The sequence below is a fragment of the Vicia villosa genome, linkage group LG3 (genome assembly GCF_029867415.1).
Source record: "Vicia villosa cultivar HV-30 ecotype Madison, WI linkage group LG3, Vvil1.0, whole genome shotgun sequence".
Classification (NCBI taxonomy): Eukaryota; Viridiplantae; Streptophyta; class Magnoliopsida; order Fabales; family Fabaceae; genus Vicia; species Vicia villosa.
Genome location: NC_081182.1, coordinates 95,555,150 through 95,582,657, shown reverse-complemented (window position 1 = coordinate 95,582,657; position 27,508 = coordinate 95,555,150). Strand labels below are relative to the sequence as shown.

At 35.4% G+C, this 27,508-nt stretch overlaps 2 protein-coding genes across 9 annotated transcripts; both read left to right on the top strand.

Moving 5' to 3' along the window:
- Positions 1-484: 484 nt before the first annotated feature.
- LOC131662194 (uncharacterized) lies at positions 485-10,559 on the top strand. The gene is made up of 11 exons (XM_058931907.1): positions 485-735; positions 942-3,275; positions 3,382-3,502; positions 3,677-3,762; positions 4,028-4,272; positions 4,677-4,763; positions 4,888-4,987; positions 8,674-8,881; positions 8,974-9,094; positions 9,546-9,612; positions 9,769-10,559. Exons 1-11 carry the CDS (start codon positions 649-651, stop codon positions 10,273-10,275), a joined length of 3,963 nt encoding a protein of 1,320 aa, XP_058787890.1. The 5' UTR covers positions 485-648; the 3' UTR covers positions 10,276-10,559.
- A 5,881-nt stretch (positions 10,560-16,440) lies between these two features.
- LOC131662192 (uncharacterized) lies at positions 16,441-22,042 on the top strand. 8 transcript variants are annotated; one of them, XM_058931904.1, is made up of 11 exons: positions 16,441-16,574; positions 16,783-18,578; positions 18,685-18,805; positions 18,973-19,058; positions 19,202-19,446; positions 19,846-19,932; positions 20,061-20,160; positions 20,755-20,962; positions 21,057-21,177; positions 21,301-21,367; positions 21,499-22,042. In XM_058931904.1, the coding sequence occupies exons 2-11, from the start codon at positions 16,800-16,802 to the stop codon at positions 21,619-21,621; spliced, it is 2,937 nt and encodes a 978-aa protein (XP_058787887.1). In that variant the 5' UTR covers positions 16,441-16,574; positions 16,783-16,799; the 3' UTR covers positions 21,622-22,042. The 8 variants fall into 8 exon arrangements, 3 of the variants coding, with proteins under 3 accessions (XP_058787887.1, XP_058787888.1, XP_058787889.1); XR_009301427.1 differs by lacking the exons at positions 21,057-21,177; positions 21,301-21,367; positions 21,499-22,042 and adding an exon at positions 20,270-20,629 and having other exon boundaries at positions 20,077-20,160; positions 20,755-20,849; XR_009301425.1 differs by lacking the exons at positions 21,057-21,177; positions 21,301-21,367; positions 21,499-22,042 and adding an exon at positions 20,270-20,629 and having other exon boundaries at positions 20,755-20,849.
- Positions 22,043-27,508: the final 5,466 nt, after the last annotated feature.

The following is a 27,508-nucleotide window of genomic DNA, read 5'->3' as shown; positions in this document are numbered from 1 at the left end:
TTCTTACCAAACACATAAGTTGGAATAATATTCCAAGGAATACTAATCATGGGAATATCATTCCAAGAAATAATTTTTCTAACCTTGAAACAAACACACCCTCATTTATAATCAATGTTTTGCATTTATTTCATTTTTATATCAATCATATTAACAAATATTAATTTTAACTAATTTTCTAAAGACAAAAAATTTGTCTTTTTTATGAATTACATGTTTCAACAACACTATTTAGTGACTTATTTACAAATTAATTTAAAACCTTAAAACCCTAGTAACCCATGTTGTTGCCACGTAAGCAAAAAAAAGAACGAAACGATTATACATACAAAAAAAAATCCAACGGGTAACCCACATTTACTACCCGTGATCCGCGCCGCACTAGATCAAATCCCTTAACCCAAGGATTTTTCAGTTTTAGCACAGTCACTGAAGTGTGACTATGGTGTTTACTTGAGGCCAAAGTTTCAAAACCCATAAGAATCACAAAAAAAATGCCATAATAAACACAAAACACCATAGAATCAAATCAAAATAGAAAATTAAGATACTCCATTATCTTCGTTTTCTATACATTTATTATTTTTATTTTCTCTCGTATCAACTACTACATTGCTTTCTCAATTCCAAAACTTAGTTTCGTTATCAATGGAGGGTTTAGAAGATTCCAGAAGAAGCTTTAAGCGTCAATGTGAATTCCCAAAACGAAAGCTTCAAATCAATGAAAGGGTTGAGGTAATGTGCTGAACCCTAGTTTTGATAATGCTGTTTTTGTGTAAACCCTATTGATTAACTACATTTGTTTTGTTTCTACTTTTTACGGTGTTCATGCATTATGCATTGTGAATAGAGAGGTGTAAATGGAAAAAGTTTTAATTTTTTTTCCTTTTTGATGACTTTTTTTTTATTGATAATTTTGTTGAATTTTTGAAATTTTTTAGGTGAAGAGTTATGAGGAGGGTTTTCTGGGATCATGGCATCCGGGGACTGTTATTGAATGTGGGAAGCTGACGCGGCATGTTCGATATGAGAATATTTTGGATGATGATGAGTTGGATTATTCAGTGGAGGTGGTGAAGGTTTCGGATGCTTTGGAGTGTGAATTTGGTTCTCCGAGTAAATTTGCAAGGATTAGGCCGCTGCCTCCTTGGGTTGAGTTTCAAACTTGTGATGTTAAGTTTGGGCTTTGTGTTGATGTGAGTTACCGGGATGCTTGGTGGGAGGGAGTTGTGTTTGATCACTGTGAAGGAATGGAGGAGAGGAGTGTGTTTTTTCCGGATTTGGGGGATGAGATGAAGGTTGAGATTGATCAAATGCGGATTACTCAGGATTGGGATGAAGTTACGGGGGAATGGCAGCGACGAGGGGAGTGGGTGTTTCTTGAATTGATTGAGGAGTTTCAGCGGGAGTCGTATCTTGCAGTTTCAGTGAAGCAAATTTGGTATGAAGTGCGACAAAAAAAGGAATTCGCGGCTGTTGGCGATTGGACGTTGAATGTTAAGAAGGATTTGTGGAGAGATATGATAATGAAGGTGGTTGTTGACTACAAGGGTGTTACAGTAAAAGAAGTTTTCTCTACCTTGAAGCCTCAACAGCTGGACTCGGTTGGACTAATGTCTAAAGTTGATTCAAACAAGACGGTATCTGAGAAGGAAAAGTTTGAGCAGAAACAGCTTGTTGTTTTTCCGGTTGAAGAGGACTTTCCTAAGTTTCAAAATGAAGTTTCAATTGCTATTTGTTCCAAGAAAAAAAAACATAGATCTTATTCCGAAAATTGGGAACCTGTAATAGTGTCTGAAACGGAATACTGCCCCGACGCTGTTAGGCAATATGTACTTGCTTATCAGGATAGGAAGTCTGTGTTTTGGAAGGAAAAAGTGAGGAAGCATCTTGCATATCTTGGATGGAAAATTTACCGATATCGTCGTTATCTAAGGTACAGGCCACCTGATGGAATCTGTGAGAATAAATTTTACTACTCACTTATTGAAATTTGTAAAGTTATGGAATCCAGAGTGAACTCTTCCGCATCCAAAAATGATCTCGGTAACAATGGTCCTACTCCTTCCTCTATTAATGGTTATAATTTATCTATATCTTCTTCCACTCCACAATCTGAACCACCCCAAACTATTAATATAAGTGCATATCTTCCTACTCAACCTACACCATCTAAACCACCAAAACTGCCTCGACCAAGTCATGCTCCACATGTGCCTCTTAATCCATTGGAAAAGAGTCAGAATCCAGATGTATCTTCTCTAGCTGTGGTGCCTTCTTCTGTTGCGGTGGCAGATGAACTAGCTACTCCTTCAGCGGCGTATTGTCCTCAAGTCATTGTTGAATACCACAAACGTGCACTCGAGCGGAATTGGGATGATAAAAAAGAATGTATTTCGAAAATAAAAGAGCATCTCCGGAAAGAAGGATGGGTTTTAACTGGCCCGCCCCCAAAAAACAAAAGAAGGGGTATATTATATACTTCCCCGCAAAAGCGGAACTTTATCTCACTGAACAAGGTATGCGAATTCCTAATTAAGGAAAGTATTAAAAGATCATCTATTTCTGGAATTGAACCTTTAAATGCCTCAATTGTTAACGAAGAAAGTATTGATAAGGAAAGTATTCAAGGATCAACTATGTGCATTCAACCTTTTGTTAGTGATGAAATTGTTGACCAAGTACCAAGTGATGATGTATCAAGTAAAACATCACATTTTCTTCCTCATGAGACTGAGTTATACACTATAGACAGGGTTGCTACAAATAGATCAAAGCGAAAACGCGATGAATCAAGTCTAAGGGTGAGGTCAAATAAAAGAGTGCGGAAATTTTCTGTCCCTTCTCTATCACATCAGAAAGCTCTGAATGTTGTGTCTTGGTTGATAGACAGCAACGTGGTGTTACCAAGATCTAATGTTTCTTATGTAGCAAAAAGAAAGCGTGTCATGGCTTCTGGTCGAATAACTCATGATGGAATCAAATGTAAATGCTGTCATAAAATATTTAGTCTTGTTTCCTTCGAATTTCATGCTATTGGTAGTAATACCACCAGACCAAGTGCTAGTATCTTTCTGGATGATGGTAGGTCGCTCTTACAGTGCCAGATACAAATAATGCAAGATCATGTGTCAAGGGAGGCTATGGTAAAATCACAGACTCATTTGTGTCAGAGTGAAAACGACTACATTTGTTCCGTTTGCCGCAACGGGGGTGAACTTCTATTGTGTGATCGGTGTCCGTCTTCATATCATAAGACGTGTCTTGGTTTGGAGGTTGGTTAGCCATTTTCATTCTAGTTCATGGTATATTTAGTATTCTCATATTTATTTCACTTTAATTCTTCCAAACCAATAATTGAACTTTGTTTTTCCTATATAGGACATCCCTGATGGTGAATGGTTTTGTCCATCATGTCTTTGCGGGATTTGCGGCCAAAGAAAATTCAATGGGGGCGGTGAGGATGAACATTTCCTTAAATGCATTCAGTGTGAACATAATTGTAAGTATGTGTTAGAGCTGATATTGAAATGAATACAATATACTGATACATATAATACATTTGCTGACACATTTCATCCATATCTAGATATCTTTTGATTTTTATGTGTATTTATGTGCATCTGTTAATCAACCCTACTATACTTACCATGTCATTTTTATGAACCTAATGCAGATCATGTTGCATGCCTGATAAGTAGAGACACATGTAAGTCCAGAAGTTATGCGGAAAGCCAGTTCTGCGGAAAAGACTGTGAAAAGGTATGTATTCAATGCATCCCCTAATTTATTGGAAAGTTTTAGCAACGTTTTTGTAGAAATTTGGTAATTTATCTGCTTGTTTGAAATAAAATTATATTTGTCGTTGATACTTCAGTGCATGTGATTTTGGTGAAAGCTTGCACTTGAAATCTAATGGAATTAATGAGGACTGATTTTGGCGAAATTACATGTTATGACTTGGCAATAGCAAGTCCAATTAAGTTTAATGCCATACGAAATTTTTGTTGTGTCGATTTTTTCGCAGTTATATGAAGGCCTTCAAAGAATGTTGGAAGAGCCAGTTTCAGTGGGTGTGGACGATCTAACGTGGACATTGGTGAAGTGTATCGACTCTGAGAGTTGTGATATTGATAGTAGTAAAAGTGGATTATTGGCAGAAAGTTACAGCAAACTCAACGTTGCTCTTTCTGTGATGCATGAATGTTTTGAGCCCCTAAAGGAACCCTCCTCTGGCAGAGATCTGGTTGAAGATGTTATATTCAGCCGATGGTCAGTGATTCTTATCCATGAAAATATGTTCACGGTGTTTTATTAGAATACATTTTTATATGTGTGTTATTGATATTGGTAGAGACCTACTATTCATTGTAATATATTTATTAATTGCAGTCTTCCGATACTACATCTGCTATTCTCACCTTTGCTAAGATGTTCAATTGGAAAAGTTTCATAGTTCTGATAGGAGAGTGTCATTTAAAATATCACAGTTCGTATAGGAAACTTGCATTTAAAAATAATCAACCGATGTGGAGGTTTTTGGTCTTCATAAATTTATACCATTTACTGACGGATTTCTGTTGTCCTTGGCCATGGTATCTGTCTCTAAATTGTGTTAATTATTGTTTTACCTCTTGTCATGTATCTGATGATGTCTGTACATGTGAATTTTTCAGGTCAGAACTTAATCGAATGAATTTCCGGGGTTTCTATACTGTACTTCTAGAGAAAGATGGAGAGCTGGTCAGTGTGGCAACTATTAGGTGAGTATAGGATTTGCTTCCATAAAAAACTAGGCTCTGGTTGACTGAATGGTTATATTTTGAGCTGCTGTTTTTTTAATGGGTTGTGTTATGGTAATCTTGATTTACTGCTTTAACTTTTTAGGGTCCTTGGAGATAAGGTAGCTGAAGTACCTCTTGTTGGTACCAGATTTCAATATCGTCGACATGGAATGTGCCGCATCTTAATGGATGTACTGGAAAAGGTAATGAACAAGGAACTCATTTCCCTTTTTCCTTCTCTATCATTTGACGCCCTCTTTTCATTTTTAACATCATAATATGTGTGTTTTGTATTTTGACTGTAACACCTAGGACTGTTCAAAAGAATCCACTAAGCCAAACTGAACTGCCAAACCCAACCAGATTAAACCATATAGAACCTATGAAACACAAACACCTCTAGGATTAGGTGTGTTGCACTGTTAACGCGACACACATAGGTGTCTGACACTTGGTGTGTTGCACTATTAACGCGACACACATAGGTGTCCGGCACTTGTATGATACATGTAAGACACCTCTAGGATTAGGTACTATCATATATATGTAGTAGAGTTATCGATAGCGACTAATAGCGGCGCTCTCCCGGGATAGCGTCCTGGAGCGGTGACCCTCCGCTACGGAGGAGCGGTTCGCGTCTCAGTTTGAGATCGTGGCCAGGATTTGTGGTTTAGCGGTTTGCGGGAGTGGCACGCTTTCCTGTCCGAGTGGGTTTCATCAGTTTTGAAAGCAAAAACCCAGATTTACCCTTAAAAAAATTAAATGTTAGAGGAGGTTTTGAGGAAATTTTCCAATTTTTCCTAACTCAGAACATTCAATCTTCTTCTCACACACCTATCGCAAGTTTTCAGAGTTTTCTTCTCACAATCTTCTCCCAGCGCCGCCTTCGTCTGGGTCTTTTCTCAGTGCCGCCGCCCTCGTCTGCTTCGTTTCTCAGCGCCGCTACTTCCGTCAGCTGTGTTTTAGTGCCTCCGTCTGCTGCATTTCTTAGTCTGCTGCGCTTCTCAGGTTGGTTTTTAGTTCTTTGTTCTTTTTTTCTTTCTTTTTTTTCTTCTTTCTTTTCTTTTCTCTTATTTCAGAGTATTTCTTTTCTTCGTTAATTACTCTGTTTTTTAAGTCTTCTTCCTCTTTTTTTAAAGTCTTCTTCCTCTTTTACTTACTCTGGTTCTTCTCTGTTTTTTTTCTTTTAAGTGATAGCAATTTAATAAATTTATTCCTCTGCTTCCTCTTTTATTTATAGACAATCATCATCTTCTACACCATCTCTGAATTCTGCATCTGTTGCCTCCTGTTGCCTAACCTTTAATGACAGCTTAACCATTGGAAGGATCTAAATAACAAGAAAAATGTGACATGTGATTTCTGTAATCTCACAAATAGTGGAGGAATAAGTAGAGCAAGGAGACATCAACTGGGAATAAAGGGTGATGTAGTTGAATAAGTAGAGCAAGAAGACATCAATTGGGAATAAAGGGTGATGTAGTTGCTTGCTTTAAAAAACCATCAGATGTTAAAGCACTATTACAGGCTGATTTGGATGAAAAAGAAAGAATTAAAAAAGGAGTAGTAGAGATGCCTAGTGCAAATAGATGAAGATGCTAACGATGACATTGAGGAAATAGAGAGAATTCAAATTAAAAAGAGGTTTGCTGAGACTTATTCACATGCTGACAAAAAGACTAAAGATCCATTGGATTTAATGTTTAATAAGACTAAGGACACAAAGCAAACAAGCATCAATGATGCATGTGATAAAGAAGTTAGGGCAAGAACTATACAATATATTGCTCGTTTTTTTTAATACAAATGGAATTGCCTTTAATGTAGCCAGAGCAAAAAGCTTTAAGTTGATGTTGGAAGCCGTTGGAACATATGGTCCTCATTTGAAACCGCCAAACATTCATGAAAATGATGGTTCCACTCCTTCAAAAAGAGTTGGAATATACAAAAGATTTGTTGAACAATCATGAAGTGCAAAGGATTAAATATGGATGTTCGATTATGTCAGATGGTTGGACAGATAAAAGAGGTAGAACTTTAATAAATTTCTTGGTCAATTCTCCAGCGGGAACCATGTTTGTGAAAAGTGGTGATGCTTCTGAATACACCAAGACGAGAAATAGGCTACATGAGTTATTGGACACTTATGTTGAGGCAATGGGTGAAAAAATGTTGTCCAATTGATTAATGATAATGAGAGTAATTATGTGATGGCTGATAAAAATTCAACTTTAAATAGGCCACAGATGTTTTAGACTCCATGTGCTGCCCACTGTATAGTCCTTACATAGGAAAAATTTCCAAGGGTTCATAAGGTTATACAAAATGGAATTAAGGCTGTGGGCTAAATTTATAACCATGTATGAAGCACGGGTATTCCGTTTTAGGTAAAGTACCAGTACGCGTACGCTTCACGTATGGTACGTACTAAGTCCCTATCCTTTATTTTTTTTCATGTTTGGTACGTACTAAGATATGTGCAGCTGAGTCGTGGAAGTTTTAAGGAACAGAAACTCCAAATTTGCAAATATTGGTAGTTAAAGTATTGAGTTTGACTTGCCGTGCTTCTGGATATCAGTGCAACTGGAGCATGTTTTAGCATGTACTTATTAATTTTTTACTAGGATATTAAAGTATCTTACATTCAAGTATTATTAAACTAATACTTCAAATTATTGTATTATAAATTCATTCTAAGAGATATAAGCTTGAGCATCAAAAGTTGCAGGTCTTGATTTTCATCAAGTATAACCAAGCTTTGACTAAAATATATGAATGTCGTGCCAAGATTGATCCTATGGTTTTGAGTGACATTGATTATCACTCTGAATGGTTAATGGGAGAGATAGGATAGATAGGAGAAGATGGTAAATGTGTAGAAGAGATGGTTCATGAAAATGATGATTTAACTTGGTCTTAAGTTGCCAATGCAAAGTGGGGTTAATGAGCATATAATCTACCCTAGGAGGACAAAGTAACTTGCTGCTGCAAGTACATCTATCTAGGGCAACAATAACACAACAAGTGGTGCTAGAAGATGTTGAAGAAGATGAAGAATTGAAAAATGATGAAGAAGATGAAGAATTGGAGGAATATGTTGAAGGAGACTTGTTTGGGGATGATTTATGATTTCTATGTTTGTTTGAATTTTCATATAATAGTACTCTAAGTTTGAATTTTAAGATATTTAGATGTGATGTTTTGAATTTGATTAAGATTTGTTGGATTTAATTAAGAGTTTTTGATTAAGCAATTGTGCTTTGATACTTAATTTTATGAATCTTTTATGGGTATCGTGTTATTTGTTTAGTTTTACGTTAAATATATGTTTTATAGATTATTCATATAATTAGTCCATAAAATAGTCAAATAGCGATTAACCTGCTATCTCATTTTTGAGGCTGGCCGCTCCGTTATTTGGAATTGATAACTCTGATATGTAGAGTATCCTATATTTTTTATATTAGTGACGTGTTCGTGTCGAGTCCGTGTTTCATAGTATATAACTGAGAACTAAGAAAACTCTAAAAATCCGGTGTCGGTGGTGCCCAGTCATACCTATATGGAAATTCAATATAGTTTACCTTGCAAAAAAGGTAAGTGCACCAAACAGATAGAGCAGTTTGGGATCAATCATACTCAGTTCAATTCAGTTTTATGAACCCCATCAGCAATTCAGTTTAGTTTGGTGTGGTTTTCTGTAGAAACCGAACTTTGAAAAGGCCTTATAACACCCCTATTGCTACTTTATATCTTAATTTAATTCCAATGATGATTGCAACTTTGACACTATTGTAAAACTAATTACAGATTGTATTCTACAATTTTGTGTTCACTTTCAAAGATACCCAGATTCGCATGATTTTTTAACTTGTATTTCTTTCATCAGAAACTCATGCAATTAGGAGTGAAGCAGCTTGTTTTGCCTGCTGTTCCTTGTGTGGTAGATACATGGATCGGTCCTTTTGGCTTTTCAAAGATGACAGAACTTGAGAGGTCAAAATTTCTGGACTATACTTTCCTAGATTTTCAGGGTACCATCATGTGCCAGAAGTTGTTGACAAAGACGCCGTCTCCTGATTCAGTTTTGCAAATAGGTATGTAATATGTAATCTATAGGATACAAGTAAATAAGTTTGTGTCTTGCTAAGGAAAATACATTTACAGCTCCAATGTTTCTCTATTTCAGAGTTCCAACAAAAACTCGGTGCTATCTCCGAAAGCAGTAGTGCTAATAAGTCTCCAGTATCTGAAGTGTGCCAAGCAGGAGAGATAGTTATGAAAGAAATGTCGGATACACCAATGTTAGAGTATGTCTCCCCTCTGTCTATTTAATCCTTACCATACAAGCATGGCAAGATTATTAAATGCTTAGGTATAATAGTAATAAAATGACGGAAAAGGGATCTTATATTGTAGCCTAAAGAGGGAAAGTCGCGCCGAGTATTTTTAAGGCATAAAAATGAACCCCCTTGTACTGTGTTATAGCAAAGAAAGTTCATTCATATAAGAAAGTAGTTTTTGTCTGTTACCATATATCTATTGGTGTCATCAATATTGTCCCGATTGAGATCTTACCTAGGATAGTGAGTGGTAGCAAAATCTTGTTAAATAGCCGTTGTAGTGGCGTTACAACGCTAATGCGTAGTGGGATTTTAACAATCTGTTATCTACAATTGACAACACTAGGATAATAAAGTTACTTTGAATCGGGATAGGGTATCGGCATGATTACATCTAACGAAATATTTTTTTTTGCAGTGCGTTTGAAGGAGAAAGCGATAATGATAATGTATCTAACGAAGCTGTTATTGACTGTGTCACCATGGTACTTTCCATCTTGGTCCCCACTCCCCACCATGTTATACTACACTATTATTCTACGAAATGCTATTTTGTATTTTAAGAGTTAAAATTTGAATAAACGGCTATTTCCTTGTATATTCTTCTCATGTAATTTCTTGATAATTTAATTGGTTTGTAGGCGGAGCAACCTGTTCTTGAGGATGAACAACATTGCCAGAATGGAACCTCCACTGTACAAGGCTCTTTTGAAAAATGGAAGCAACCTGTTCTTGAGGATGAACAACATTGCCAGAATGGAACCTCCACTGTACAAGGCTCTTTTGAAAAATGGAAGCAACCTGTTCTTGAGGATGAACAACATTGCCAGAATGGAACAACCTCCACTGTACAAGGCTCTTTTGAAAAATGGAAGCAACCTGTTCTTGAGGATGAACAACATTGCCAGAATGGAACCTCCACTGTACAAGGCTCTTTTGAAAAATGGAAGCAACCTGTTCTTGAGGATGAACAACATTGCCAGAATGGAACCTCCACTGTACAAGGCGCTTTTGAAAAATGGAAGCAACCTGTTCTTGAGGATGAACAACATTGCCAGAATGGAACCTCCACTGTACAAGGCTCTTTTGAAAAATGGAAGAATGTTTTGTATTATTATAGACGAAGGAAAGTGAAAAGGGTAGCATGAGGAGGATTATGATGCTTGTGAGTTAAAGGAGTAAAAGGGAAACACTATTTTGTTGAAGGGGAATAAATGAAGTGTTGATGACATTATCTTCAGTTATAACCTCTTTCTGTGTTTCTTTGGTACAAAGTATACATGTGTATAAGTAGGAGATTTTGCATGCCTCTTTAATTTGAGGTAGTTTTGAGTTGGATGGATGGAGCCATTTGTCCATAGTTTTGGAAATAATTAACACTGAATTGTAACATAAACTCTACTAATGCTTTTTAAAAAAAAATATATATTTTTGAGTCAATAATAATTTAACAAAATTGAAACCAAAGAGTTCACATTTTATCATAAGGTTGGATTTGAAATCCATTAAGTTACAATTTTCAAATCTGTTTAGAATAACCAAGACCAACAAAGATTTAGATAAGTTTGTTACTTTGATTAATAATCCATTTGATTAGCAAAATATTTCATCCCTTCTAAAATAAATGTTGCATTTTAGTATTTTATACCGATGTTAGTGAGAAAATAGTAAATTGAGAGTGACATAGATAGGATTAAATTGAAGTGTACAATTGGAAGGGGAAAATGAAAAATGCATCGAAAATTAAAAGTAATATTTATTATGGGATAAATATCTATAATATAAAAAATCAAAAATTAAAAGTAATACTTATTATGGGATAAATATCTATAATATAAAAAATTAGATGTTCTGAAAAAATCAAATATGTTCTTGTCTCTTTTTCTGCCACTCCATTAAAAAGGAGCAAATTCTGTCTAAATATTTCAAAATATAACTTGATGAGTCACTAAGTTACACTTTTGGCTTTTGGTTTCTTAATTTACAAATTTTACTCTTCTTTATTTTCTGATCGACATTCAACCAAAAGTCAACTCTTTTTACTTTCTGTCTATTATGTCTCTTTCTCCCCTTTCTCATGTCTCTTTTGTTTCTCCTCAATCTCTTTCTGCTCTCCCTTTCTTCTATATCTTCTCACTTTTTTATTTTTCTGCTATTCCATTTATTCCGTCTCTTCTCTTTCTCCTCTTTCCTCTCTCCTATTTATTCTCTTTCTTTTTGCAATCTCTTTCACTCTGTAATATTGTTCTCTTTTCCATTTTTATTAGGGTTCATGTTTAGGGTTCATTTTATGATTGTGTGTTATTTCCATATGTATATTCAAAATCAATATGAGTTGAAGAGATTGGATACGCACAAATACACGTTGGAAGCAAGAGACAACATGTTCAGACTAGTGTTGTTCTGAAGATTTACGGGAATATCAATGAACAAAACTGGGATAAAGTTTGGAAGGATTTTTATGAGTTTTGAGGGAGTAAGTAGAAAGATCAATGAAGAGAGAGAAGAAAGGACGAAAAATGAGTATGTGGGTTCAACCATGAAAAGGAATTAGGGTTTTGAGGCTGCTGATAATAGGAAATTAGGGTTTCAGATTTGGAAAAGATGAAGTTTATGGGTTTTTATCTAAAGGGATTCTTGGAAAGGAGTTGATTTTCTGGGTTTGTTGTGAATGGATTCTTCATATGACTTAAGCTAGGCTTGACACCACACCAACATTTTTCTGGTGTGATTCCTTCTAGCTTCTTCATCGGACATCTGTTCAAAATGTATGTTGCATTCGACACAACTTCTCCCCCATAATTCTTTGGGTATATGCTTGCCTTTCAAAATATTTCTCACCATATTCTTGATGGTATTCTTCCTTTCAGCAGTTCCATTTTGTTGTGAAGTGTAGGGTGGCACCACCTCATGCACAATCCCTTCTTTCTAACATAATGTGTCGAAGTTTTTTGACACATATTCTCCACCACCATCAGTCCTTATAATCTTGAGCTTTCGACCACTTTGTCTTTCAACCATAGATTTAAACTTGGAAAATACCTCAATCACTTCACTTTTCTTTTTGATTAGGTAAGTCCATAATTTTTGACTAAAATCATCTATGAATGTGACAAAGTATTTGTTTCTTCTAATCGAATCCACCTAGATAGGACCACACACATCAGAGTATATGATTTCAAGAATTGCCTTCGACCTACTTCCTGCATCCTTGCATAAGTTATTCTTGTGTTGCTTTGTCTGCCCACATTCCTCACACACTTCATTTGGAATGTCGATTTCTGGTAACCCTGAAACCATATTTTTTTCTTTTCAAATCTTTGATGTCTTTGAAGTTACGGTTAATACATATTCACCCCCTGCCATTAGAGCGAGATTCGGTTTTACCCCCTGAAGTTTTTTTTTTTTTTTGTAATCTGCCCCCTATAAAACAAAGATTCTGTTTTCCTGCGCCCCCTATCTCTTGTTTGGCTGACTGTGCATGAGGAATCTGGCTGACTGGGCATTTGATTTCTTTGTTTGGCTGAATGGACTTGCTATTTAATAAGGAAAAATCAAATAAATTCTTTTCAAAACCAAGATTTGAACCTGGTACTATAAGGTAATCAAGCAAACCTCCAACCAACTGAACTGTTTCATTTTGTTGATTTTTATTGTTTCAAACTCAATATATTATAAAACTATTATACATATTATATACATACTTATACATATTATTTTTGTTAATTTAAAATATATTAATTTGCAAAACGTTAAAAAATGTTTAAAAAATTTATAAAATATTAAAACGTTAAAAAATAAATTTTTATAACATGTTAGAATTGTTAAAACGTTAATTGTAATTTAACATTATTAACGTTAACACATATTATAAACTAATATATATAAAACCTTAATTTTTTACTGTTAATATATATATATATATATATATATATATATATATATATATATATATATATATATATATATATATATATATATATATATATATATATAAACTATATATATAATGTTATATATATATATATATATATATATATATATATATATAAACTATATATATAATGTTATATATATAGTTTATATATATATATATATATATATATATATATATATATATATATATAGTTTATATATATATATATATATATATATATATATATATATATATATATATATATATATATATATATATATATATAAAACATTTTTTACTGTTAATATATATATAAACTAACATTCTTTTAATATATATATATATATATATATATATATATATATATATATATATATATATATATATATATTATTAACGTTAACATATATATATATATATATATATATATATATATATATATATATATATATATATATATATATATATATATATATATATATATATATATATATATATATATATATATATATATATATATATATATATATATATATATATAGCTAGTATATTATACAGTTAAAATTTATTGTTCAAAATTACATTTATTTTTTTATATATACGTTTATTATTTTATATTAATTATTGTTCAAAATTACATTTATTTTTTTATATATACGTTTATATATACATTTTATTTTTTTAATATACTGTTAATATGTATAATTAGTATATTATACTGTTAAAATTTATAAACAAAATATGCTGTTAAAATATATATAGTTAATATACTATACTAATATATATAAAACGTTGATAAAACGTTAATATACTGTATATAAGATTGTTTCAGTTTCAAAAATTAATATAATAGACAAGTTGGCCTAGTGGAAGTTCTCATTACATGTATCCTAAAATATCCTTTGTCAAATTTTGGAAAAGTGCAATTTAATTTTACCACACAGTGCCAACGTGGCTTTTAAAACCATAATTAAATAACTAAAAAATATTTATCATCTTTGTCAAATTTTGGAAAAGTGCAATTTAATTTTACCACACAGTGCCAACGTGGCTTTTAAAACCATAATTAAATAACTAAAAAATATTTATAAAGCCATGTGGATGCCACATAACCAGATTCAATATGCTCAGTCAGCCAAACAAGGGATATGGGGTAGCAAAAATGGAATCTATGTTTTATAAGGGGGAGATCAAAAAAAAAATTTAATAGGGGGAAAAACCGAATCTCACTCTAATGGCAGGGGGGTGAATATATATTAACCCTTGAAGTTGAGATGACCAAGTATATAGTTCTATATCCATTCATCTCTGCTAGCTGCATTTGCAAGACTCTTGTGCTCCATAATATTAAGTTCAATCCTGAAGGTTCTATTCTGAGACATAAGAGCCTTCAAGATTAACCTTCCACCTGAGTCGACAACTCTCATCATCTTATCTTCAATTGACACTTTTTAATTCTTTTCAACCAACTGCCATATGATGATCAAATTACTCTTCATGCCTGGTATATACATTACATTGGAAATCACTGACTTTTTGCCATCTTTCCTCATAATCGGAACATCACCAATACCTTCAACTGCTAGAGTATTGTCATTTATAAATTTCACCATGTTCTTCATCGAGGGTTTTATGTTGACAAACCAATCTTTCCTACCAGTCATGTGTGATGAGCATCCTGAATCCAAGTACCATTGGTCCTTGAATTTTTCTTCATCTCTTGTTGTGACCATCAGCAACATCTCTTTTTCTTCACGCTTTGCATCGTTTTCTTTTTTCCGGACAATCACTAGAGTATTTACCATACTTCTGACAATTGAAACACTAAATGTGACTCTTGTCAGATTTTTGTCCACAACCTTTTCCTCTACCTGCAACACCACCTTTGTGGTTATTTTGATATGATGGCCTTCTTTGATTCGACGAATTTCCTTCTTGTTGGTTTCCTCTATCAGTCAAATTGTTGTAGACTCCTTTACCTGTGATGTCGAACCATTTTCCTTTGCCTTTCTTTTCTCTAGCCGATTATGCCTGCAGAGCCACCTCACTCTTCGACTTGCTTGCAGCTCTCTCAGTCATTCTTTGTTCATGAGATTCAAGCGTCCCTTGAAGCTTTTCCTTTGTCAATATTGACAAATATTTTGATGCTTCTATGGCTAGTACCACGTGATCGAATTTTAGAGCCAATGACCTCAAGATCTTTGCGACAACTGATCTTGATGTCAGCACTTTTCTATATACCTTGATTTGATTCACTAGTTTCGTAACCTTAGTAAAAAAAATCAGTTATGCTTTCACTTTCTTCCATCTGAAGCAATTCATAGGTTCTTTTGTGAGTTTGTAATCTCCCCTCGCTCACCTTCTCAGCGCCTCCAAACGATTTCTCCAGAATATCCCATGCTTCTTTCGCCGTTTTTACAATACTCAGCTTTTCAAAGTTATCTGGATTGACACATTGATGAATTATAAAGATAGCTTTATAATCTTTCTTCTTCAATTCTTTATGTGCAGTCTTTTGTTCATTCGTAACATCTTCTCCAATTGTCGTTACCCTTTCCTTCATAAGATCCCAGAGATCTTGATAACAGAAAACGATCTTCATCTGCTTACACCAATTCTCATAGTTATTATCTTTCAATTGGAAGACTCGCTGAAAAATACCCGTTTGAATGATTCATCACGTTATGCTTCCCACGAATCACACAGTCAGTGCTCTAGATACCAGATGTTGGGATTATACCAAAAATTTGAAGAATTCTGAATCAATATTGATGACCAAGAATCAATCTTTCTGATTTATTTCTTCTCTTATTCGTTACTCTTCACTTGAGTGAATCAACCACACCTTGGTTGTAAGATGATTTCGTTGCACAATGTTATATGAAAAGAAAAGAAAATAAGAATTTGGGAAGAAAAGAGGAATTAGAGTTTTAGAGAAAAGGGGAAGAAGAAAAATATTTCTGCAGATTTTCTCTCTGCCTTCAAACTGAAGTTTATTCAATCTTTTCTTTATGTAACTGCATTATTACAATGAGGATACCTCCCTATTTATTGGTTGAGACTACTTGCACACTAATCAACCTCCAACTAACTAACTTAAAGCAAACAAAACAATACTAAATCGAAATTATGTCGAGACACTTCTTTCACATTTTGACTTACAATTTTGGCACACAATATAATTTCAGACACACAAAATTACTTCCTCAACATATATGTGTTATTTTTTTAAACAAACAATCAATCATATATATTGACATGTTTTAAACAAAATTCTTACAAATTTAAACTTATTTTTAAAATTAACTAATATATAAACTAACATACAAAGAACAAAAAAATAACACCTTAAAAAAAGAACAAAAAACATAGTTTATTCATTAATCAGAAATTAATCATAAAAACAAACTAAAAACAAACTCAGTATTCTGGTTCTTATATTAATCATTAAACAAAAAAGAAAAGGACCGTTTCTTAAAGATATCCCTTTGAAGTCCAATTGACTCATGAAACTTCGTCGTGTGTTTTACTGTAAGTGACAAAATACAAATATAAATTCAATAGCATTTTGTGCATTTTTTACAATTTAATAAGATTTGATTTTGCGCAATTATGTGTGATTTTGTGCAACTTAATACAAATTTTGTGTGATTTTGTGCAATTTATTAAGATTTTATGAGACTAAACTTGAATCAATAATCACTTGGTGTTTTGATTCGAAGTTTTGAATTTTTTTCAGGTTAAGGGTTTTGTGTGATGATGGCATTCAGAAAATGTTCTTCAAACTCGTGTAATTGGGTACCTGTAATTTTGTCTGAAACGGAATACTGCCCAGAAGCTGTTCGACAATATGCACTTACTTCTCACAACAGGAAGACTTTGAAGGAGAGAGTATGGAAGCATCTTGTATATCTTGGATGGCAAATTCACCAAGATGGTGATCATTTCAGGTACAAGCCACCCCATGGAATCTTGTGTCACAAGAAATTTTACTACTCACTTATTGAGATTTGTAAAGCTATCCAAATGGAATCCGTGGTGAACTCTTCTTCTGTTACAATGGCACATTGTCCTCAAGCCATTGTTGAATACCACAAACATGCACTCGACCCGAATTCGCGTGATAAAGGGAAACTTATTTCGAAAATAAGAAAGTATCTCGTGAACGAAGCATGGGTTTTGACTTACCCGCCACCAGGAAACAAAAGAAGCGGTGTGTCATATACTTCTCCGCAAAAACGGAAATTTAGCTCACTCAACATGGTATGCAAATTCCTAATTGAGGAAAGTGTTAGAAGTTCATCTATTTCTGGCATTCAACCTTTAAATGCCTCCTCGGTTGTTAATGAAGAAAGTGCTGATCAGGAAAGTATTCGAAAGTCACCTATGTATGGCATTCAACCTTTTGTTAGTGATGAAAGTGTTGATTGGGTACCAAGTGATGATGACTTATCAAGTAAAGCTCCAAACTTGCTTCCTCGTGAGAGCGAGTTATACACTGTAGACAGGGTTGCTACAAATAGATCAAGGCGAAAACGCGATGAATCAAGATCTCTAGCTGCGGTGCCTTCTCCTGTTGCAGTGGCGGGTGAACAAGCTACTTCTTCTGTGGCGTATTGTCCTCAAGCCGTTGTTGAATATCATAAACATGCACTCGACCCGAATTGGGGTGATAAAAGTGAACTTATTTCGAAAATAAGAGAGCATCTCGTGAAAGAAGGATGGGTTTTAACTGACCCGCCGCTAGAAAAAAGAAGAAAGGGTGTGTTATATACTTCTCCGCAAAAACGGAAATTTTTCTCACTCAACACGGTATGCAAATTCCTAATTGAGGAAAGTGATAGAAGATCGTCTATATTTGGCATTCAACCTTTAAATGCCTCCTCAGTTGTTAACGAAGAAGGTTTTGATCAGGAAAGTATTCGAAAATCACCTATGTATGGCATTCAAGCTTTTAGTAGTGATGAAAGTGTTGATTGGGTACCAAGTGATGATGACTTATCAAGTAAAGACAGGGTTGCTACAAATAGATCAAAGCGAAAACGCACTGAATCATGTCTAAGAGTGAGATCAAATAAAAGAGTGCAGAATGTTTCTGTCCCTTCTCTATCACATCGGAAAGCTCTGAATGTTGTGTCTTGGTTGATAGACAGCAACGTGGTGTTACCAAGGTCTAATGTTTGTTATGTAGCAACAATACAGGGTGTCATGGCTTCTGGTCAAATAACTCACGATGGAATCAAGTGTAAATGTTGTCATAAAATATACAGTCTTGTTTCTTTCGAATTTCATGCTATTGGCAGTAATACCACCAGACCAAGTGCTAGTATCTTTCTGGATGATGGTAGGTCACTCTTACAGTGCCAGGTACAAATAATGCGAGATCATGTGTCAAGGGAGGCTATGGTTAAATCACAGAGTGATTTGTGTCAGAGTGAAAACGACTACATTTGTTCCATTTGCCGCAACGAGGGTGAACTTCTTTTGTGTGATCGGTGTCCGTCTTCTTATCATAAGACGTGTCTTGGTCTGGAGGTAGGTTAACCATTTTCATTCTAGTTCATGATATATTTAGTATTCTCGTATTTATTTTAGTTTAATTCTTCCACACCAATAATTGAACTTTGTTTTTCCTGTATAGGACGTCCCTGACGGTGATTGGTTTTGTCCATCATGTCTTTGCGGGATTTGTGGCCAAAGAAAATTCAATGGGGGCAGTGAGGATGGACATTTCCTTAAATGCATTCAGTGTGAACATAAATGTAAGTATGTGTTAGAGCTTGTATCTAAATGAATCGAATACACTGATAGATATAATACATTTGCTTACACGTTTCATCCATACCTAGATATCTTTTGATTTTTATGTGCATCTGTTAATCAACACTTCTATACTTATTACCATGTCATCTTTGTGAACCTAATGTAGATCATGTTGCATGCCTGATAAGTAGAGATACAAGTCAGTCCAGAAGTTATGTGGAAAGCCAGTTCTGCGGAAAAAACTGTGAAACGGTATATATTAAATGTATCCCCCTTGTTTATTGGAAAGTTTTAGCCATGTTTTTATAGAAATTTGGTAATTTATCTACTTGTTTTAAATAAAATTATATTTATCGTTGATACTTCTGTAATGTGATTGTGTCTATTTTTCGCAGTTATATGAAGGCCTTCAAAGAATGCTGAGAGAGCCAGTTTCAGTGGGTGTAGACGATCTAACATGGACATTGGTGAAGTATATCGACTCCGAGAGTTGTGATACTGATAGTAGTAAAAGTGGATTATTGGCAGAAAGTTACAGCAAACTCAATGTTGCTGTTTCTGTGATGCATGAATGTTTTGAGCCCCAAAAGGAACCCTCCTCTGGCAGAGATCTGGTGGAAGATGTTATATTCAGCCGATGGTCAGTGATTCTTATCCATGAAAATATGTTCACAGTGTTTTATTATAATACATTTTATATTTTGTTGTGTTATTGATATTCGTAGAGATCTACTATTCATAGTAATATATATTGATTAATTGCAGTCCGATGATACTACATCTGCTAATCTCACCTTTGCTGAGCAGTTCAATTCGAAAAGTTTCATAGTTCTGATAGGAGAATGTCATTTAATACATCACAGTTCTTATAGGAAACTTTCTTTTAAAATTAATTACCGATGTGGAAGTTTTTCGGTTTTTTTATACATTTACTCACGGATTTTCGCTGTCCATGGTCATGGTATCTATCTCTAAATTGTGTGCATTATAATTTTACCTCTTGTCATATATCTGATATCTTTACATGTGAATTTTTCAGGTCAGAACTTAATCGAATGAATTTCCAGGGTTTCTATACTGTACTTCTAGAGAAAGATGAAGAGCTGGTCAGTGTAGCAATTATTAGGTGAGTATAGGATTTGTTTCCATAAAAAAGCTAGGCTCTGTTTGACTGAATGATTATATTTCCTTTTGAGAAGCTGTTTTTTAATGGCTTGTGTTATGGTCATCTTGTTTACTATTCTAACTTTTTAGGGTCTTTGGAGATAAGGTGGCTGAAGTACCTCTCGTTGGTACCAGATTTCAATATCGTCGACAGGGAATGTGCCACATCTTAATGGATGAACTGGAAAAGGTAACGAACAAGGAACTCATTTCCCTTTTTCCTTTGTCTATAATTTGATGCCCCTTTTCATTGTTATCATCATAATATGTGTGTTTTGTATTTTGGTTGTAACACCTAGGACTGTTCAAAAGAAACCACTGAGCCAAACTGAACTGCCGAACCCAACCAAAATAAACCATATAGAACCTATGAAGCACGGACAGCTCTAGGATTAGGTGTGTTACGTTGCATTGTGTCGCAGGCAACGTGATACGCTTTGGTGTCTGACACTTGTATGTCACATGTAAGACGCCCCTAGGATTAGGTAACATATATGTAGAGTGTCATATATTTTTTACATTAGTGACGTGTCCGTGTCGTGTCGGAGTCTGTGCTTCATAGTATAGAACAGAGAACAAAGAAAACACTAGGAATCTGATGTCAGGTGGTGCACAGTCATACTTATATGGAAGTTCAACACAGTTTATGTTAAAAAAAGGTAAACCACTATTGCTACTTTGACACTATTGTAAAACAAATTACTGATTGTATTATTCAATTTTGTATTTACCATCAAAGATACCCTAGCTCACATAAATTTTTAACTTGTATTTCGTTCTCCAGAAACTCATGCAATTAGGAGTGAAGCAGCTTGTTTTGCCTGCTCTTCCCAGTGTGGTCGATACATGGACCGGTCCTTTTGGCTTTTCAAAGATGACAGAACTTGAGAGATCAAAATTTCTGGACTATACTTTCCTAGATTTTCCGGGTACCATCATGTGCCAGAAGTTGTTGACTAAGACGCCGTCTCCAGATTCTGTTTTGCCAATAGGTAAGAAATTTGTAATCATCTATAGGATACAAGTAAATAAGTTTGTGTCTTGCTTAGGAAAATACATTTACAATTTCAATGTTTCTCTATGCAGAGTTCCAACAAAAAGTCGGTGCTATCTCCGAAAGCAGTAGTGCTAATAAATCTGCAGTATCTGAAGTTTACCAAGCAGGAGAGATAGTTATAAAAGAAACGTCGGATACACCAATGTTGGAGTATGTCTCACCTCTTTCTATTTGATAACACTAGGATCATAAGATTCTACCAAAATAATTACTGAGAATCGGGATGAGGTAGCAACATGATTGTATATAACGAACCTGATATTTTTCTTGCAGTGCTTTTGAAGGAGAAAGCGATAACGACAATGTATCTAACGAACCTGTTATTGACTGTGTCACCATGGTACTTCCATCTTGTTCCCCGTTGTTATTCTATGATATATGCTATTGTATAAAGAGTTAGAATTTTAAGAAACTGTTATTTTTTACAATTTGCTCCATTACTCATTTCTTGATAATTTAATTGGTTTATAGGCGGAGCAACGAGTTCTTGAGGATCAACAACACTACCAGAATGGAACCTCCACTGTCCAAGGCTCTTTGGAAAACTGGAAGAATGTCTTGAAAAATTGTAGAGCAAGGGAAGTGAAAGAGTAGCTTGAGTAGGATTATGATACTTGTGAGTAAAAGGGAAACACAATATTTTGTTGAAGGGGAATAATTGAAGTGTTGATGACACTATCTTCAGTTATAACCTCTTTCTTTGTGTTTTCTTGGTACAAAGTGTACATGTGTATAAGTAGGAGATTTTGCATGCCTAGGTAGTTTTGAGTTGGATGGATGGAGCCATTTGTCTATAGTTTTGGAAATAACTGACAATGGATTGTAACATAAACTGTGCTAATGGTTAGTTTGTAGAATATTTTTGTGTCAATAATGATTTGACAAAATAGAAACCGAACAGTTCAGATTTTATCATAAGGTTGGAATTGAAATCCACTTGGTTATAATTTTCACATCTGTTCAAAAAAGATTTGGATAAGCTTGATTACCAAAATAGTGAGTAGATTGAACCATTTTTTGAGGAGTCTATAAAATCAGTATTGTAAGCAGTGAAATTATAACTATTAGACAAAAAAACGAGGTTCTTTCTTATAATAAAATAAAACATACAGTTGAAAAGGACCATAATTAAATTTGCAAATCAAAAACCAACAAAGGAGCTACTAGTACCACTGATCTTTATAGCCTCTATGCAAGAATATATAATAGCTTAAAATTATCATAAGCGTGTTGGTTAAAGGAAAATAAATATATCAATCTTTAATAATATTATAAGACTGTTTTGAAAAAAAATATATCTTAAATTATAAGTCATTTTACCAGCATCACTCTTGATGAATATCAAAGGATGTGAAATTGAAAAAAAAAATAATAATACTTGCACCTGTTTTACACAAAAATATTAGATACTCTAATGTATCATTAGTCTCCCTCAAGCACTCAATCTTTAGAGGTGAAGGACCATAAAGATGAAGATGATGAACAGTGTCCGAAAATCTCACAAACCAATCTACAATACAATGTGTTAATCAAGGTATGAAAGTGAAAGAAGAACTCAACATAAGGTTCTAACAAATTTCTAGATGAATGAGTCTTGACAAAGATAATATTCTTGAAATTGATTAATTATGAAAAACATAACAAGGTTAATCATCTCACTTCTAATTCACTCAACACAACAACACAATTGCACAAAATAAAGATGCAACAAAAAGGATAATGAATTTGACAATAATTCACAATTAAGAGGTTGTTTGTAGAAAGAAGAAGAAAAATATCCATAGTGTAAGGATGAACACACTAAGAAGAGAAGACAAAGAATACAATGCTTGTCTCTGGTTCTCACCATAGGTTTCACACTCTTGTTACTTTTATCAAATAAAAAGTTATTTAAATGAAATATGAAAATTGTGTCTTCAAGCATTGATTCATATCAAGTGTAAACTGTGGTTCAAAATAATTTTTGGACTCTTGAACATTTGATTCAAATCAAGTAAAACCTGTGATTTGGTTCTTCTCTTATGATCTCTTCATCTGGAGCCGTGTTTTCGAAACTCGTACGTATCTCCAATTCTGTTATTCCTTCTTTGGTTAGCATCGCATCTATCTTTGTATTTGATAGTTCGGCTTCGAGAGCCGCCTTCCTTTTGTTCTCGGCCACATAGGCCGAAATCTTTTCGAAGAACGAAGACTCAGACATGATTAATGTCATCGTCCCAGCCTGTTGGTCGTACTGTTGGATAATTCTCCAATGGTGTTATATCTGCTGGACCATCCATGATCTCTCTATCCCATTGGAATCCATTTGGGTGTAAAGTTAAATAGTACAATGCATTTTTATTTGGGGTATACATCTCTTCTGCAGCATGACAAGGGCCTATGTTTGCCAGGTTCCTATCGAAGTTGGTTTTATTCACCTGGTTGACTTCAGCCATGTAGTAACTCTGATCACCTTCGATATTCTCCACTATACCACCTTCTCTCCAAATTGTCACCCTCTGATGCATTGTTGAGGGCACAGCTGCTACCCCATGAATCCATTCCCTACCAAGCAAAAGGTTGTAGTTTGCTTTTGCTGGTATAACCATGAACATGGTTGGCCTGGTAACTGAGCCTACTGTCAAATTGACCTGAACGACTCCCAGTGTTTGTCCTATTTTGCCTTCGTAGTTAGATAAAACCATGTTATGTGGCCTTATATCCGTATCGAACATACCAATTCTTTTTAGCATGTATTGAGGCATTAGGTTCACTGCTGCTCCCCCATCAACTAGGACTTTATTAATGCCAACGTTCTCAATCTTAGCCCTGATATAGAGTGGCTTTAGATGATTTCGCATACCCTCATCAGGCCTTTCGAAGAAAGCATTCTGTTCTTCAACTGCACCATTATTCAGCACATAGTAACACACAGGTCTGTGTTTTGTCATTTCTTCGATATCAGCCTCTTCACAGTCTTCCACTTCAGTTTCCTGATTAAACTCGTGAGGGAGTACGGAAACAACATTGCAATTCAAGTTTATAGATGACACTCCATCAGAATCAAAATCATTTGTCATTCTATCCTCTTCTTTCCAGGAATTTGGACGCATCTTTTCTTCTTCATCCAAAAGTTTTTCAGCTTCGAATAGTCTGCGTTCCACCGGAGGTTTGTTTGACTTTGCCCCCTGGTATGGGATTTGGTTGCTACTAGATTCTCCAATTTCTCTTGGCCTGTATTCTTTCTGAGCCTTTTTTATTCTCTGATGCCTTCTCCACTGGGACCGAGACATAGGATTTTTTCCTTTATAATTCTCCAATCGATACGCCTCTCGATTGGGTCTTTGAAATTGTTTCCTATATGCCATTGCAGTTCTACCACCTTGGTCCCAACTTCGCCATTTGTTGGTTCTTGCATCAGCTTGCACCCACCTGTCCCTGGGTGCATCTGCAGGGATTTTGAAAGTTACCCTTCGAGCTCTGGGGTGTGGGCTATCAGGCCTCTTTGTTGGAGTCCATATGTCGAAACCGTACAGGTTAGGACGCAACCCCTGAGTTTCTCGACTCATGTAACAGTACACACGTTCGAATGATCGTGCTAGCATTTCATCATAGACTGCCCCACATCTTGGGCACAGAGTAATTTCAGTGTTTCCTTTGTGGCATCTGACCAAAAATCCTACTAAGCTTTCCCCCATCCTTGGGTACAGTTGTAGTAGGGGATTTGGCTCTCTTCCTGGGTGTTCCCATCTTTCGCGTCGAGCCCTTTCGAAGTTGGCTTCGACCCTTTGATTCAGCATGATCGAACACCTTGGACACATCCATTGCTTACCACCATTTCTCTCGTGGCAATTCCAAAGATATTCTTTGAGGCTTTCGGTTTTTGGAGGAACTTCGATGCCTCCATTTTGCCTCGTCATCCATGTCTCTAGTTCGCCAAATTCAGACACTGGGCGTCTGGCGCTGACCATGTTTACCGCTGCTGGAGGAACTTCAGAGATCTGGATTTTCTGGAGTTTCATCCTGAGGTCTTCAGTGGCCTCACTGTTTTCTTCCTTCGATGCTTCAGTTATTTCTGTCTTGGAAGATTCTTCAACGTCAGTGTTGAAGACTATGTCACCATTTAGGCTTTCAGTAGCCTGCTTTCCATTGAACATTGTTTTAGTTTCCACAACTTCAACTTCAGATGCCTCCACCATGTTGATATCTTCTACCTCACAGAGGCTGGCGTCAGCAATGTTCAGGGGATTGGTATCGACCCTCATATGACTCTTGGTCTTGTCAGCAAACTTCAACCTTTCATCATTGAGAGCATTTTGAATTAGATCCCTGAAAAGGAAACATTGAGAAGTTTTATGGCCTAAAAACCCATGATATTTACAAAAACCTCTTTTCTTCCGTTGTTCCAACGGGGGAATTTTGGAATTTGGAGGTAGTATCATTTGGCCATCTTTTACCAATAAATCAAATATTTCATCACACTTGGTAATGTCGAATGTATAAGTTTTCTTAGGGAACCTATCATTCTTATCGTTTTCTACTGGGTTTTTTCCATTCGCGGGATTTAGCAATTTACAGGCATAAGGTGGCGCTTCTTTCAACTCAGCCAAGTCTATTTCGACTTCTTCAGGACTATATGAGTTGTTGAAAGACTCATCATCAGCGTCCTCGGCTTCGACGTACGCTACTCTTTCCTTCTTATAACTTTTATTCGCCCTAACTTTTTCTGCCTTCAGGCGTTCGACTTGTCGAACCCTGTCTGCTAATTGGGCCATGTCCCTAAGGTATTGGGTATCTAGTTTCTTTCTTATTGAATAATCTAGACCACCTGCAGCCATTTCGACAAGTTCATGCTCTGGGACTGTTGTAAAACACCTTGATTTCAACAGACGGAACCTATTCAAATAGTCATCAATTGTTTCTGTGAATTTTCTTTTAACACTGGCCAATTCTTTCAAACTTATCTTAGTTTGACCCATATAGAATTGCTCATGGAAAAGCCTTTCTAAGTATGCCCATGCATCTATCGAATTTGGTGGCAAAGTGGTAAACCAAATGAAGGCATTCTTTGTCAGCGAACTAGGGAAATATTTGATCCTTAAATCCTCGTTTCCCGCTAAGTCTCCTGCTTCTGTCAAATATCTAGCAATATGTTCCACCGTTGACTCATTAGTTTCGCCTGAAAATTTTGTAAATTTGGGTACCTTAGTGCCCCTAGGCAATTCTGCCTGCATGATATAATCTGATATAGGGGATGTATAATTTGGACGTCTAAGTCCAGTACTAAGGCCATTATTGGCCATAACCCTCTCTATCATGGCAGTTAAGTTATTTTCTGTAGCCAGATTCTCTCTTCTGACTCTTTGGACAACCTCATCTGGGTGTTCGTTCCTGCCCACAATCCTTAATCTGGGTCGCTCCTCCTCTGTTTCCTGTCGAACGGGGACGACTCTTTGATTTGAAGCTTCTAAGTTAATTACTGGAGTCCCTTCGAACATCTCTGCTCTTCGTGAGGGGCCTACATCCCTAGTGGCTGTCCTAGATGACGGAACTATATCTTGTACGCGTTCCAAAATGGGCCTCTCTTCTTGATTCGAAGGCTGTTTGTCTTTCCTTTTAGGTGGTGTTACTCCCATGAATTCTGCCATTCGATTCATCTGAGATGATATCTTTTGGAAAGTCTCCATGTTTTCCCTATTTGTAGTAGTAACATTTGCCATTAGTGGGCTTAAAACTGAAGTTAATTCTCTGGCCAAAACCCCTACCATATCATGGTTGCTTGCATCCATTTCTTGTCGAAATGCTGCTTGGTTATTTGTGGTAAAGTGGGGCACCTGGGTAGAAAAACTAGTGTTGTGTGCACTTCGACCCACTGAACTAACATTCGGTGAAAATGTCGCATTGTTAGTTGGGGCATATATAGGTCCTGCCCCTCGTACGCCTGTTCCATATGGGTATGGCATTCCATATGAACTATTTGGTCTCCATTCGAAAGTAGAATTCGTGTCTTTTGCCGTCTGCTCTTTCTGATCGCAAATTCATATCATTTATATATGTTTTTGTCATCATCAAAAAGGGGGAGATTGTTAGAACAAGATTTGTTCTGATCAATTATCTTAGTTTTGATGATAACAATAATATGAATTTTGCTTAAGATAATATGGTACTCTAATCCAATGCAATTTCCTTTTCAGGAAATATATAAAGAGTATGCATAATTCAGCGCTCAGAAGCTTTGTCTCAAGGGTTCAGCATGCAACATCAGAACATGGTCTGGCAAGACATCAGAAGATGGTCGAAGCAGAATCAGAACATGGGTCTATGGAAGCATCAGAAGAACATGAGATCAGAAGCACTGAAGTTCTGGTGGTATCACGCACAGAAGCACTTCAAGGTCAGAAGATCAGAAGATGCTTTGCACCAAGCTGTTTGACTCTGATGATATTCAAACGTTGTATTCACAAACATCAGATCAGAAGGAAGTACAAGTGGCAAGCTACGC